The sequence below is a fragment of the Alnus glutinosa genome, chromosome 9 (genome assembly GCF_958979055.1).
Source record: "Alnus glutinosa chromosome 9, dhAlnGlut1.1, whole genome shotgun sequence".
In the NCBI taxonomy this organism is placed as follows: Eukaryota; Viridiplantae; Streptophyta; class Magnoliopsida; order Fagales; family Betulaceae; genus Alnus; species Alnus glutinosa.
In genome coordinates this window covers 26,089,470-26,104,122 of record NC_084894.1, presented here as the reverse complement: position 1 = coordinate 26,104,122, position 14,653 = coordinate 26,089,470, and the positions used below count along the sequence as shown (strand labels likewise).

The following is a 14,653-nucleotide window of genomic DNA, read 5'->3' as shown; positions in this document are numbered from 1 at the left end:
CGGAAAAAAAAAAAAAATCAATTTAGGCTATTAAATTGACATTTGTCCTTAGTAGCCGCTCATTAATAAACGCATTAATAAATTGACATTATTCATTAATAACCGCTCATTAATAAACGCAATCGAAGGAATTTCTTAATTCTCCTGACCATGATCCATTCTTTCAATAGATCAACAACAAGAACAATTTTTTTAATTTATTTTTTACTTTTTTTCATCCTGTGGAACTATGAAATAAGATGGCCGGGCTTTAATTTGTTGATATTATTTTGTAAGACGACACTTTATAGATTGTTAATGCAGACTATGCAGTCAAAACAAATAGGCAATAATTGGAGTAAGTTTGGACACATTGTGGATGTCATTAAAGCTGAATTGAGCCAGATGATGACTTGGAGAATCGAACATGTCAAGCAAAATGAGAACTTAGCCGTTCATACCTTAGCCAAAGAGGCTATTTTATGTGTAATAGATAGAGTTTGGATTGAAGAAACCCCAATTTGTATTTGTGTTATTATTTTTAGGGAGTCCTATACCCTTAGGTGATTGAAGTTTATTCGAATATATATATATATATATATATATATATATATATTAAAGACTCCAAATAATCGATCAGTCAAAGAATACAATTACTATGTTTCGTTGACAATATTCTTTCCCAAAATTAATACATGCCAAATCAACATGAAGATAATTAATTTTTAGTATGCCAATTTTTATGTCTAATAAAAAAATTTGAAGAAATAAAACCTCTTAAGAATATACTTAAATTCTTTAAATTAATATGAATCTCTTTGGCCATTTAAATTCTTGTACGTTAGGAAACTGTGCGTAAAAGCAGCTGCCATGTAAGCTTTCACTTCTTCCGTGCCGGAGAATCTGCAGTCGGTCATCAGGCAGAAGGCCATTTGAACGGCCTCTCGATCAGACGCTTCTCGTTCCCGATGAAGTTTGATCGTCGATCAGGACAGTTTGGCCCTGGCAAAGAATACTCCAGCAAATAGACCTGAAAGAGGCCAGGTGACAGTGTCATTGACATGATCAGCCTAAGAATATATAAGTAATTAATACATTAGTAATGTTTTCATGGTATTTACAGTAGATTTTGTTATTACCAAACAGTATACTGAAGAGATTTGATAGACTAAGCGGAACCTTGAAGGCCACTAAACCAGCAATGGAGATAGGAATCTTGTTTAAGGAACCCACCAAACTGTAAACCAGAAGCACAACGTTAATGGTAAATATAATTAGTATAAAAAAGCATTCAAGAGTGGCTCGTGTAGGCAAACAGCAGATTGAACAGAACAAAAGTTTGTGCCGGATGTCATGCAAAATTGTGCTACACAACTAGTCATTATTCCTTCCTCCTATAGTGACAATTTATGTTTGCTAATATATGATTATATAGGTCTATCATAACCGATTTATTTTAATTAAACGGGTCAGATCCTTTAACTCTAATTCACTAATTTCGTGTAAGGCTCGTGTTGAGTTTGAAAGTCGTATAAAAAATTGTTAGCCATAAATGTCACGTGTCACGTTCGGATTGTGTTAGGACATGAGTATAAGACTATATAGATCAACCATAATCAACCAATTTAGTTAAACGGGTCAGACCCTTCCACCTGAACTCACTAATTCTATGTTGGGTTTGTGTTAGATTTGCAGGTTGTGTAAAAAATTGCTAGTCTCGAGAATTGCCCCATGTAGGATCAATGTGGTATACACAGGGAAATGATCATTATTTGTGACACTCCAGAAAGTTAATTAGTTTCACATTGGGGGAGTGAATTGCAAACATTGAATTAGTGAATTATAAAGATACTCGTAAGTGTTAAGTTTGTCCTATCCGTTCTTTAGCGAGACTAGGCTTTATATGTGATTTTAGAGAATTCTAATTGTAACTTGATTAGTCATTTTGGAGTAATAGCACAGATACATCTAGCGCTTTCTCTAAATCGGTACAACAGAATCAGAATAATCTAATAACACCGTGTGGTACGGTATGATCAACTAAGATTTGTATACCTGTAAGTGGTCGGGCCAGTTTGATGTAAGAACCACATAGAAGTGAAGCTAATGGCAAGTCCAAGGAATCCACTGGCCGTGGCAACAGCCCAAAACATTGGCAATTTAGTTACATCCCTGGAAATCACGACCAAAAAGAAACAGTGAAACAAGTAAAATATTGCTCTGCTTGCATGAAAGAAAAGCCTGGAAGTTAATTATCTCCAGTTTAATAGTTAAAAGACATGGCTTACACATTAATTACATATTCCCATTCACCAAGCAGTATAATCAAGAAGATCGCAAAAGGTAGAGATAATAAATTATTCAGCAACACCATTGAAACTTCATTAAGAGATCCAGATCTTGTTGACTTTTTTGCTTCATCCATGACACGCCGCAGGGTGAGCTATATATCACAAAGGGCAGATGTTGCTTACTGATTCAGAATTCTGGAATTATATATATTATATAGAGAGATCTTCACAACATTAATCATGCATGGTTCCCACAGTCCAAGCTCAAAATTATTGATCTCTCAAAAGCAAACACTAATCTCACTGCTGTTTAAGGGAAAGAAGGCAGGGTGAATAAACAATATATTGCATCTAAAAAAATACATACAGAGTAGCTTGCTGTTAGAACGCAATTCAGAATCTGCCATGCATAACCCACTGCATCAAAGGAGAGATCCGTTATACCACCAGTGACAGCAGAGATAATCTGCAATGAACAGAGATACAGATCACCTAAAACTCTTTTTCTTGTTCTTAAAAAGGAAGAACTATATATTTGTAAAAGAAACAAATGATTGGAAAGCAGAAAAAATTGTTAGATTGGAAGAAATAACATGATTTATAGATTAATCAACCAATGCAATATTGAGCTGATCATTCTCTTTCCAAATGCATATAAAGGGACCCAATTAGAACTTATAGAGCTTAGACAAGTATTGGCTGATATCACCAAGGGAAGTAAGATTTGGGTGTTGCCAACTCTTCCAATATATTTCAATGTGCAAACAGAGTAAACCACAAAATTTTCTTTTCATAAAATTAAATTCCAATAAGAGGCATTTGTACCAAAGTGCTTTTCTGATGCAAAAACAATGTTAGGAATATCCTTTACTGCAACTAGTCATCATCACCAGCAAAGAGATTGAGGAATTGTGCTGAACAGGTTGGAGGAAGAATGAAATTTACCATTAAAAACATTGCAGTCCACACTTTTTGATTCTGAGTTTTCCGAAATATATATAGTTCTCCAATTGCTGTTAAAATATTTGTCATGTTCTTCAGAATTGTCACCATTGCTATATTTATGTACTTCAAACTGAAAAGAAAAATGTGCACCAGAAAATATCAATCAAACATGAATGTTATACAGAATAATAATCAAACAGTTGGTGATCATAATTGGAGCACCAAAAAAATTGCAGTTCATAGCCTACCTATACATGCTAGATATAAGCATTCCAATGAATATTAAATTGACAGGGATCCAGACCCTGATCAGCTTCCAGTTAAGCTTTTCCACAGAAACGGCTCGACAGAGGCCCAATGCCACCACAACTAGAGAACTGATAAGGTTCTGTTTAAAATTATATGAAAAATAAAATTAGGTCTCATCATGGATAAATGAATTAATTTGTAATAACACAGGAAGACAAAAAAAAAATATTAACAAGCGAGTATTTTGGAATTGGAAATTTTGATAGGATTTTGACAAACATCTTTTGCTCTAACACTATGTTAAATCACCATTTATCTCAAAATTTTAAGTTGTTAAGAAATGATAAATTTAATTATTTAATTAATATTCTAACGCACCCCATTAGAAAAGAAAATGGATCACAAATAAGTAACATACTTGATAAAACATTAGTGATACTCCAGCATTGAAATTATAGGTTGATAGAACAACTTTGTTTAGCAATATCATGCTGCAAGAGGATATGCAATAAGCTGTCCCAGACAAAAGAGGTCCAGCTTTTTTTCCTGATCCATGTTCACGCTTTTCATCATCCACAACCGGAAGATAGACACTATTATCAACTGCACCTCGTTTCCCTCTAGAAAACCTGCTTAGGAAGTAATTAAACAGGTTTAACCCGTCAATTTGCCATCAGTAAAATGCCCCAAACTGACCATCCATGAACTCCTAATCTTCCAAAATCTGCTTCCCCAATAAAAACTCTTTTCATGTAGTTGCATATATAACAAACAAAATACATAACAATTCAGAACAAAAAGATTAGTAAGTTCTACCAAAGCATTAGATTTTGACTAGTACTACAAGTAGGAAAATGTTTTGGGTACTAATGTAGGACAGACCGTCGAGCTCAAGGTGAAAGGTAAATTATGGTCAGGTTCTTTCAATACCGACGAGGTTAATTAGTTAATTTTTGATGTGTCAAATGCCAATGAGACTGATTCTTTTAAATTCATAACAGATATAATATTAATGAATCAAATCAAGAAGATTCAATCAAGAAAGGAAATGGTCAACTACAGATGTCGTCAAAGAAGGAAAGATCAATTGTGTTGGAATAATCAGCTTTGCTATCAATAATATTATCAGTTTCTTTCTATCAACGTGGGTTGATTTTGTGTATTGAGAACTCAGTTTCTTTCTATCAGTTTCACGTCTATCGGTTTTGCTACGTCAAGTACTACAATCCTTACAAACTGATGTGGCAGTCTATATGATACTTACTACTTTAGTTACAATCAAATTTTATTGTTTAGTGACTGATATAATAAGCGTTACGTGACACTTACCATGTCAGTCATAATTAAATTTAATTGTTTAATGGTTGACATAGTAAATACGTATCACGTGGAATATCACGTCAGTTTGTAAGGAATTTGTAGTAAAAGTTGTAATACATACCCCTAGCAACACTCTTAAAATATATCACAAAATGCCAAAGTTGATCTAAGCATGCCACCGAAAATCAAATCAAGTAGGAGAGAATGTTTAGAAAGCAATTTCCCTATATCCTTTCATGTCAGAAACTTCAAGGCTTGAAGCCTCAACTATAAAGAAAGAAAGCATCTTTCTAGAATTATATGATAATAGTAAGATTTAATTAAAATGCCAAGTTGTTATTGTGTACAATAATGATGAATAATATGGAATAAAAAAGAGAAACTGCAAGAGAAAATCAAGACACAAATTTATCTGGTTTGACAATGTGCTTACGTCCACCGGAGTGCGGCTATCTATTAGAATATGATTATAAATTACTTAATAGCATACTTACAATTAAGAAGACCCTAATTGTACGAACTTATTTTGGAAAATCTCAAAATATCCTATGCTCCGACAACTGGTCACTATACTGATATTTTAGCATTACTCTTTATGCCTGAGAGAATATGAGCCACTTGTTCCAACACAAGTAAGAGAATGAAACTGGAAGTGAGGAAAGGAAAAGAAATCTCTACCTGTCAGTGAAAGCTCTACGTTCTGCATTTGTCACAATATTGGTAATTGATCCATTTCCTTGCTTACGGATGTCGTTGAAAGCTTTATATGTTGCATTAACCCTATCATTCAATGTCACTTCTCCATTTCTAGAGCTAATTAACTCGGATTCCTCAATGCCATGGCTATTAACCACATCTAACTTGAATTCGGCCGACATGCCACAAACCTGGAAATGGGAAAACGAAAATGAACTTAAATTAACGAAGGATCCAGACTCATTTGAATTTAAAACTATTATTACCGTTTTAAACGGATTGAGAGCCGGCGCATTCTCTTAAAACGGCCAAAATCATGACAACAAATAAAAAGGAAAAAAAGTGGTCGGCCACCCCTTTGGCCACGGGCTAGTTTGGCCACCCCAACTGCCACCCTTTCACTACAAGCAAACCCCTCTCCCCTTTTTTCTCCTTTTTTGCTGTCACAATTTCCAACACCTAATAAATTGCTGTGAATTTACTATCTTTATCCAAATCCCATATACTTTCTTACTCCATCAAGTTGCATATATAGGCTATGGATGGACCACAAAATTAAGATTTTGTAAATTTCTCTGGCATAATCAATGAGCATACTCAATATTTGACTTTTTTTATTAACAAACCTTTTTTTTTTCTTCGGACAAGCAGCACCAAGTGGGAACTTGAAGTATTATCTCAATGTGATATATTTTCTTTTCTTTAATAACTCAGTGTAATATTTGTGGTTATTATGAAAAGTGGAAAGCTGCAGAGAAACATAATATCAAGAACAGGAATTCAAGAAAAGAGGAAGAAGGAAATCAAGTGAAAAATCATAACATCAATCAGAATGATATATAATAACACACCAGTCTCGAAAAATGGGAGAATTCCCATTAAGATTTTCGTACCTTACGATATCCTTTCAGTCTCGGAAAATCACAGAGGTGGAGAATTATTTATACCAACTAGTGAGCCATAAAAGGAAGTAGTAGCGAGGTGTGCGGCAGAACGAAGAAGAAGAAGAAGCAGAAAACCATGCATGGTAGAGAAGTAACTGCGAGATCCTTTTTGAAGAGCACGCAAAGGGAAGGAAGGAAAAGAAGAAAAGGTTCACGTGGATCAGAAATAAATGGATCGGAGGGGAGCGAGATTCCTGGCGAGGGAGGAGGAGGATATATATAATCCAAGAAGGAACAATTTCCAAGGCTTCCAAAGTCAAAGAAGTTCTTTATTTTTGTTTTTTGAAGGGTCAAAGAGGTTGTTCTCTTCGAATGGAGAAAGCGAGTTCACGAGCTGTGTGTATGTGTGTGCGTGTTCCAGGGGCTTTGTTTCTTGGGATCGGCAGGGCCAGAGAGAGAAGTCTGTGATAAGCGGCAAAGTTGGTGAATCATGCAGGTTTTCAGTACCGAGCCTTTTTTGCGCGGAAAATATGGGTGGGGGGGCCTGGGGGCCATGTTTTGGCAGTTTGAAGATAAAAGTGGAGAAATGATACGTGAGCATCCTAGACCCGTTAAAATGATAAATCAGGATTAACTTTAATTATTTATTTAAATTTAAAAGAATTTAAATCGATGGTTGTGAGAGACCTTTTATAAGGCTTATATGACCGAATAAGTAATTCTATATCCCAATTTTTATTTGGTCAACCAGGTCTTATAAGTGGTTTCTCACAATCACGTGCTCGAAAACTCTCAAATTCAGATAAATAATTTGAGAGAATCTTAATCCCAAAATAACTACTAAAAAAGTATAAGTTTTTATTTTAACTATTTATTTTTCTATATACACTTCAATGGATTCTTTATTCTACTATTTATTTTATTTTATTTTAAAAAAAATTATTACTTTTGTGTGGAAAAGAGTGTGAAAGATACAAAAAGAGAGTGAAACAAAGAAAGAGAGAATTATAAAAATTCTTTATAGTGTGAATAGTAAATACTGAATAGGCAAAAGAACCTATTTTCTATTCACACTATAAGAAATAATTCTATTCTACTTATTCTACTAGATATGAAAAATAATGACTGTTATGAGCTATTTGCGTATTCTGTTGGAGATGTTCTAATTTGAGACGTGGTTGTGAAAATTACTATTAAATTTTGAAAGAAATAAAGTGAATAATTATTGATGTGAAATTTACAAAATAATTCATTTAAAATTCAATAGTAATTTTTATTATCACATCAAAGAATAAACATTTGAATGTACGTATAACATTTTTATCCGTAGAGTGAAAAACAGGAATTCATGATTTGAATAAAGTAGAATTAAAAACCAAATCTATAGAAGAGAGAAAAATAGATCCATTATTACATTAAAAAGGAATAAAAGAAACTAAAGCTGAAAATTAAAAAGAGGAAATTGATGTAAACATATTCAATCTCATAGTTTTTTAACCAAAAAGTCAAGGAAATGGCCATCTTTTAATATGGTAGGTGGTGCTGCCCAAAAATTGGACAGTGTTGAGAGAAGGATGCATTTGCTGGTGATAGCGATGAGGGCTTGATAAAGATCACATTTTAATCTTCTTTGGACAAAAGAGCATGTTTGGCAATAGATTCAAGCAAAACAGAAAATCATTCACATATTATTAATTAAGGAAGAAGGTGTGGATGGGCTCATGAAGGGAAGAGCTGAAACTAAACACCATCGGAAGTGACCATGGAGTCAGGCGGTGTGTGAGCTCCATGCACGGGTGGAGAGGCTAGCGAGCGGTGGCTCGTGAAAGATTTGGAAGCGAAAAAGCTAGTGGAGGGGCGCATGCATGGAGGAAGCAAAAACAGACAACGATAGATCTAGCTTCCATCCTCATTGTTAATGTTTATCAAATAATATTTATTTATTTATTAAAATGTTTATCATTTTATAAACTTGGATTGACTCGTTTTTTTTAATTTTTTTCCTCCTTTGTATCGCAAACAGCCGCTTACTCCACCGAGTTCAAAACCAATATATTGGCTCGAACATGTTCACGACGCTTTTCAATTGATTAATTTATTATTTGTTTTGTTAAATTGTCCGAATCAATACGTATTAATTGAACATGTTCAAGTCACTTTCTAATTAATCAATCATTATTAGGGAAAAATGCTTTAGAGGTGCTGAGATATCAAATACTTCTCTAAAGTTTAAATTTATTAATTTACTCCCTAACTTTAGAACGGTTATCAAATAAATCATTTTTTTACACTATTTCGTTAAAGTCATATCCAATAATCAAAAAGTCACAAATTTATTTTAATAAAAAAATATAAATAAATTATAAAATAAAAAATAAAAAAATGAGGGGTAGCGTAACCACCCCCAAGCTTTAGAATTTGGATCCTCTCCATTTAATGTAAAAGTGAGGGTGTAATTGTCTTTTTACATTCTTATGCTTGAGTTTTAGGAGTAGTTCAGCCACCTCCTCTGTTTACACACACACATAAATAATTTGTTATTTTTATATTTTCTTTATTATATTTTATTAAAGGGAACACATGCATGTCGCCTTCTGATTGGTATGATGTGGCAACATCTTTAAAAATTTAGCGAAAGGTGAATGGAAGGATTTATTTGATATATGTTCTAACCTTAAGGAGTAAATTGATAAAATTTAAATTTTATGGAGAGACTTTAGAAAAAGTGATACCTCAAGGATTTTTAGAGCATTTTTCCCTTTTTATTATTATTATTTTAGTTTGCATGTGAGAATCACACTCTCTAAAATTATATGTCAATTTAATAAACTGAATTAAAAAATAAAAATAAAAATTGTCCCGGTAATAATAGTAAATGGAATGCCCATAGCTCAAACCTCAACCTGGACCTTGGAGAATGCCCCAAATTGAGTAATATTGGCCCACTAAAATGAATGTGTTTGACAATGACCCCAGAAAACAAAGGCTGAGTGGGCCAATATTTTTTCCATTAACATTATATTGTATAGATCTTTTAAACCGGACGGAAGGAAATTCTGATCATTTAATCTATTAAATTAATATATATTCTTAAAACACGTATTTTTTACATGTATTAAATGGATGTGATAAATGAAAATTTATATTAAAAATATATTTAAAAATGATATACTCTTTTTAATTTAGAAAAAAAAATAACTTTGTAAAAAAAAAATATATATATATATATATATACATTTATAATTTTATATATTGCCTGTAACGATGAGAGGCATTTAAAATCCCAACAAAGCAATAAAAAAGGTAAGTGAGCCATGTGCCACCAGCACCACCGACACTGCCCATGGGCCATGACCCCCCCCCCCCTAGCATCAACCCAAACATTTTCTCATAATTTTACATGTGAGCTGCCACGATCAATTTATAAAAAGATTATAGTATTCAAACATTTTCTTATAATTTTTTTTTTTTTAAAAAAAAAAAAAACATGAATTACATGATTTTCACCTGACATAAAGAAGACAAATGTGTATCCCCACAAAGAAGCACATCACAATACATGCTGAATATCGACTACTAGAAAATCCCTTGGAGAAACAAACAAAACAAAACTGATTTTCCCACACACAATGACACAATTGGCGTTTTCTTTTTACATTTGAGGCGAAATATTTAGAACCACATTGGAACTATATATTACAACATGACATCTAATAAATAATAATCGAACCAAAATCAGTTATATGGGGGACTGACTGCAACATTATGTTCACGTGGGACTGACACCCTACACCTACTGTGACCCCACTACTGGGTCACAGACAAATCGAAGCCTATCAGAAGCAGTAATACACAATCAGCACCACACATCACAAATCACATTCCATGACTAAGAAAGAAAGACCACCTTTGATCATACTTCATACATACACAGTACATACTCACACAGTGTACACAATCACGAAGCAAGGAAGCACAGCCCTAGGATTAAACACCAACAGCTCCTCCTCGTCCACTCTCGTGTGGGCCCCACTCCCACCCCTCCCGACCACCGAGTCGAACCCGCCATCCTCCTTGTCCATATCCTCATCCGACTCACACCCGATCCGACCCGCCACTACCCGGCAAACCAGCATGGCCCGCTTCACGTTCATGAACCTGAACTCCTCCTCGATCTCCTCTGGAATCGCCACGTGTGCCCTCCAGCTAGTCGACAGCGTGGAAATTCCGTCCAACTTGGGGGAGAAGCCGGACTTGATAATCCCACACACGCTACAATACTGCTGGCTACAAATGCTGGAATTCCCATCGACTCCCAAATCACAGAGAAAAGTCGAGCAGTGGAACCTCAAGAGCTCATTACCATCGGCTATACACCTCTCGTCTCGCCTCCGAACGGCGCCGTTTCGCGCAGCTTTAGCTTTCACCAACTCTCTGTACTCCTCGAACCTCGTGAGTATCTTCGGGCAGTTATGGATCTTCAAAATCCGATGAATTTTCGGGGTCTTCTGGTTGTCGGTCCAACCGGTTTTGAATATGATACGGACGATGTTCTTGCTCGAATCGCCATCGACAAGCTCCGAGAGAGCGTGAATGATTGCCTGGTGTTGTTCCAGGAGCTGGGGTTTCGGGAAGATTTCGCCGCAGGCTGTGCAGGGGAAGATATCGTTTCGGAGAGGAAAGAACGGGTTGTCGGCGGAGATATCGGATTCTAAGCAAGACCCGGATTGTTTTCTACGGCCGCCAGCGTCAGATAAGTAGGTTTCGGGTGGGATGATCGGGACGATGGAGTGCTGGGATGATCTGGCGGAGGATAGCGTGGTGTTGGGAGTGGTTGGGTGTGTTTGGGTGGCGCTGCTGGTTTGGCAGGGTTTGGAGGAGAAGATGCGTTTGAAGAAGGACCAAGAGGAGGAGAGAGCTTTGTTGGTTTTGAATGAAGGAGAGGGCAGAGAAAGGTGAGAAGCTCTGCGTTTCTTTGAATGTCGGTGGTCTTTGGTACTGGTGGTTAAAATGAAGCAACCGAGGTGGAGCAGGAGGATGAAGATTGAAAGGAACTTGCTGCACAAAGTCACAACTCTTGCCATTGGTATAGGAGCTTCAGCTTGGGCTCTGTTTTAGCCCATGAATAGAGAGAGAGAGAGAGAGAGAGAGGTGGGGGATGAGGTGAATGATGGAAGGAGAGAGGGGGAAGGTAGAAGAAAGTGAAGGAAAGGAAAGAAAGAAATGGAAAAGCGTGGGTGGGGGCTTTGGAAGAATAAAGCTAGGAGTAGGTGTAACGCATCTTCCTGGCATCTCTTCTCTGTTTTTGTCTGTAAATTATGATATATTCTCGTCCCAACTGAGAGATGAGAAAATTAATCGGTTTGCGTTCTATTGTCTATTGTATCGGAGGGGTCAGTTAATATCACCTTTAACCGAAAGTAACGGTCTGCCATTCCCTATTCCCTCTCTTCCTTGGCTGTTCTTAATTTGAAGGATCTTTATTTCTAAAGTTCTAACCATTTGCTTTTCGAGTTATTAGTAATTTGGCCCCAATTGTGATAGAGTTTTTATGCTATTCATTTGTTTAAATATTAGTAAGCATGTTGTTCGAGACATATTATTTCGACACATGAATCTTTTAAAAAATCTCTCATATATATTTACTACTCAAATAATTTGAGTAACAAAATTTCAGAAAATCTCATTCCGTTCATTGAGAGCGACAAAAACAAATGCTTTGAAACACATGTAAGAAATTGCATAGAAACATTGGTGGTGGTGGTTCAGTAGCTTTAAAAGAAATTTTCAAAGCGATTGGACATGAATTAGGGTGAGAGTTAATTCGACTCCCAAAATGGTAATTCTCGATCAATCTTATTAGTATTAGTCATCTTGAGTTCTACTGATACCTTGTTGAGATTTGTCAGACTATTTTCTATCTGTTAAAACTTTAGAATATATAGGGCTTGTTTGTCAAGCAACAATACAGAACAGCATAATGATGTTACTATTCACTCGTACTTTTTTATATTTTTTTATATTTTTCACTACTACTTAACATCAAAACATTTTTACTTTTTTCACTTTTTATATTACATCAATAATTTTTTATTACTATTCAAATAAAAAAATTCACTACAATACAATTTTTTTTTTTACTTTTTTATACAAATTTTTTTTTTTATTTTATGTCACATCATCACTTTTTACTAATTTCAATTAAAACTAACAACTCACTACTCTATTTTGTACATGTCTTTGCCAAACAAGCCATAATCACTTCATTGTCACCACATTCTTATCTTCCTTCGATGTTCACCTCAGATTGAAGTACCAATATCTTTTTGGAAAAAGAACGTAATTCGAGCTCCTAGATATATGATAAAGACATGCCTTTGCATGTGCAGATTTCCCCCTTAAGTGGCAGATCCATCTTGGTTGAGTTTTTTTCGCATAAATCAATGGAATGCATCTAAAATCCTCGATCTGCAAAAAAATCCTGATCGATCATGTACTTATATAAAAATAAATTAAATATATATATATAAAGAGCTAGAATCCAAAGCCTTCTCTTATGCTCATTTCTTATTTTATTTTACTTTGTTGTTTTTCTTTTTGAAAGATACAATCAGATGACACGTGATACTGTCTGATTGCTTAATTTCTTTTTTTCAACGCTTTTTTCTACTCTTAACTGAAGGCTAAATATATATTAATTTTTATATTAATTTTGTAATTTTCATGGCAGAGAAAAACTACCCCGTTCTCTATGGATCGAGAAGTTCTTTAAGGAGGTGCATGTTGAGTTAACTCGATCCCACGAAAATTATATGAATAACTGTTTTCAGTGCCAAACTTAATACAAATCTTTGTTCTTCCCCTGTCAAATGTTGAATTACAACTCTATTATGTCATTCTCATTAAAATAATAAACCATACCGTTGGCAGCGAACCACCCTTCTCTTGGGAGATGGCTGCCAGAGGGGTGGCTTGTACGGTTGAACCCACGTACAGCCCCTATTGGAGAGTGGTTTGAAGGTGTGTAACAGTGTAAAGCCTTCAAAATTTATTAAGTGGTAATTATTAATCCTAGCTAGTTTAGACTGGAGTGTTACAGGGTGGTTGTGAGCCACTTGGTTTTTTTTTTTAAATAATAAAAATGACATAATTATGTTTTTAATATAACTTTTTGTTATTTATTTGAAGAAAAAAAAAAGAGGGAAATATGACCAAAAATCTTAAATTTAAAATCTTTATAGACTTAAGTATTAAATTGGTCAATTTAAAAATTGAGGTCTAAACGTAAAATTCAAAAAAGCCCACATGCAAATTAAATTTCTAAAATAATTTCCCTAAAAACTATTCCATCTTCTTATCTTTTCACTTATCAACATGAGATTTCAAAACCCAAATATATATGATAATAGCGTAAGATTTTTTTAAAAATCCCGTTTGAAAAAGTAAAAAAAAAAAAAAAGAAAAAAAAACTATGTCGGCCTCCCTTCTTTCCATCCCTTCCATCAAGTAAATAGTAAATAGTAAATAGCAAAGCAAGCTAGCTAGGGGTGTCTATGGTTGTGATTCTTCATGGTACAAAAGCATGTCGGTTACAAGACAAAAGCTATACAAAAACAAACATGCATCAAGCAGCTGGGACATCATCTTCATCTCTAAGACTGTACCCGTTGTACAAGCTAGCTAGTAAAAAAGCTTGTAATAATTGGTGTTTAATTTTGAGGATGTTCCAGATTAATTTTCCTCTTCGCCTCACGATATGATATATGCATGGCTGGCTGTACGTTGGGCAGAATGATCTCTCACGAGTCACGACATATTGGATGCTATATATCCCACCCAACGAATTCGATCAATGCATGTAGGCCACTGGGAATAAGGAGAGATGTCTGGCTTTTTGTATGGGGTGGGCCAATATGATCTTCTCCTCGGCCGATAAATATCCTGACGATCCTTCCGTGTCCCCCGTTCATTAAATTATTAACCTCACTTGTTTGTAATCACTCCCACTTACTGTGTTTTGTATAATAATACCATGTAAATATTTTAAATTGTTTGTTATATATTTTGTTTTTTAAAATAAAAACAAAAAAGGGAGAAGAAATCAAACAAAGGCAGTAGGATTTCTTGAGGTGATTGATTAGGTGGTTTATCTAGTCAACTAAAATGGCCACTTTAAGCTAGCGTGCCCCGTGATTTTTTTTATTTTTTTAATTTTTTGGGGGGGGAGGGGTTTAAAATATAATTTTAGTCTTTGAAATATTAAATTCTGTATATTTTGATTTTGTGAAG

At 34.8% G+C, this 14,653-nt stretch overlaps 2 protein-coding genes across 2 annotated transcripts; both read right to left on the bottom strand.

The window, feature by feature from the left end:
* Window positions 1-644: 644 nt before the first annotated feature.
* LOC133877653 (GDP-mannose transporter GONST2-like) lies at window positions 645-6,866 on the bottom strand. The gene is made up of 10 exons (XM_062316043.1): window positions 6,374-6,866; window positions 5,463-5,671; window positions 3,883-4,093; window positions 3,464-3,603; window positions 3,216-3,345; window positions 2,638-2,736; window positions 2,268-2,422; window positions 2,035-2,151; window positions 1,119-1,216; window positions 645-1,009 (listed from the first exon to the last, which is right to left on the bottom strand). The coding sequence occupies exons 2-10, from the start codon at window positions 5,660-5,662 to the stop codon at window positions 966-968; spliced, it is 1,194 nt and encodes a 397-aa protein (XP_062172027.1). The 5' UTR covers window positions 5,663-5,671; window positions 6,374-6,866; the 3' UTR covers window positions 645-965.
* A 3,169-nt stretch (window positions 6,867-10,035) lies between these two features.
* Window positions 10,036-11,564, bottom strand: LOC133877654 (uncharacterized). The gene has a single exon (XM_062316045.1). It carries the CDS (start codon window positions 11,446-11,448, stop codon window positions 10,306-10,308), a length of 1,143 nt encoding a protein of 380 aa, XP_062172029.1. The 5' UTR covers window positions 11,449-11,564; the 3' UTR covers window positions 10,036-10,305.
* Between the last annotated feature and the right edge of the window lie 3,089 nt (window positions 11,565-14,653).

Excerpts from the sequence above, each read along its gene's own strand:
- LOC133877654 (XM_062316045.1), bottom strand. The coding sequence starts at position 11,448 with ATGGCAAGAGTTGTGACTTTGTGCAGCAAGTTCCTTTCAATCTTCATC.
- LOC133877653 (XM_062316043.1), bottom strand. The coding sequence starts at position 5,662 with ATGTCGGCCGAATTCAAGTTAGATGTGGTTAATAGCCATGGCATTGAG. Across the intron at positions 4,094-5,462 it reads CGTAGAGCTTTCACTGACAG|GTTTTCTAGAGGGAAACGAG; the intron begins GTAGAGATTTCT and ends CTTCCTAAGCAG. Across the intron at positions 1,217-2,034 it reads ACTGGCCCGACCACTTACAG|TTTGGTGGGTTCCTTAAACA; the intron begins GTATACAAATCT and ends TCTGGTTTACAG.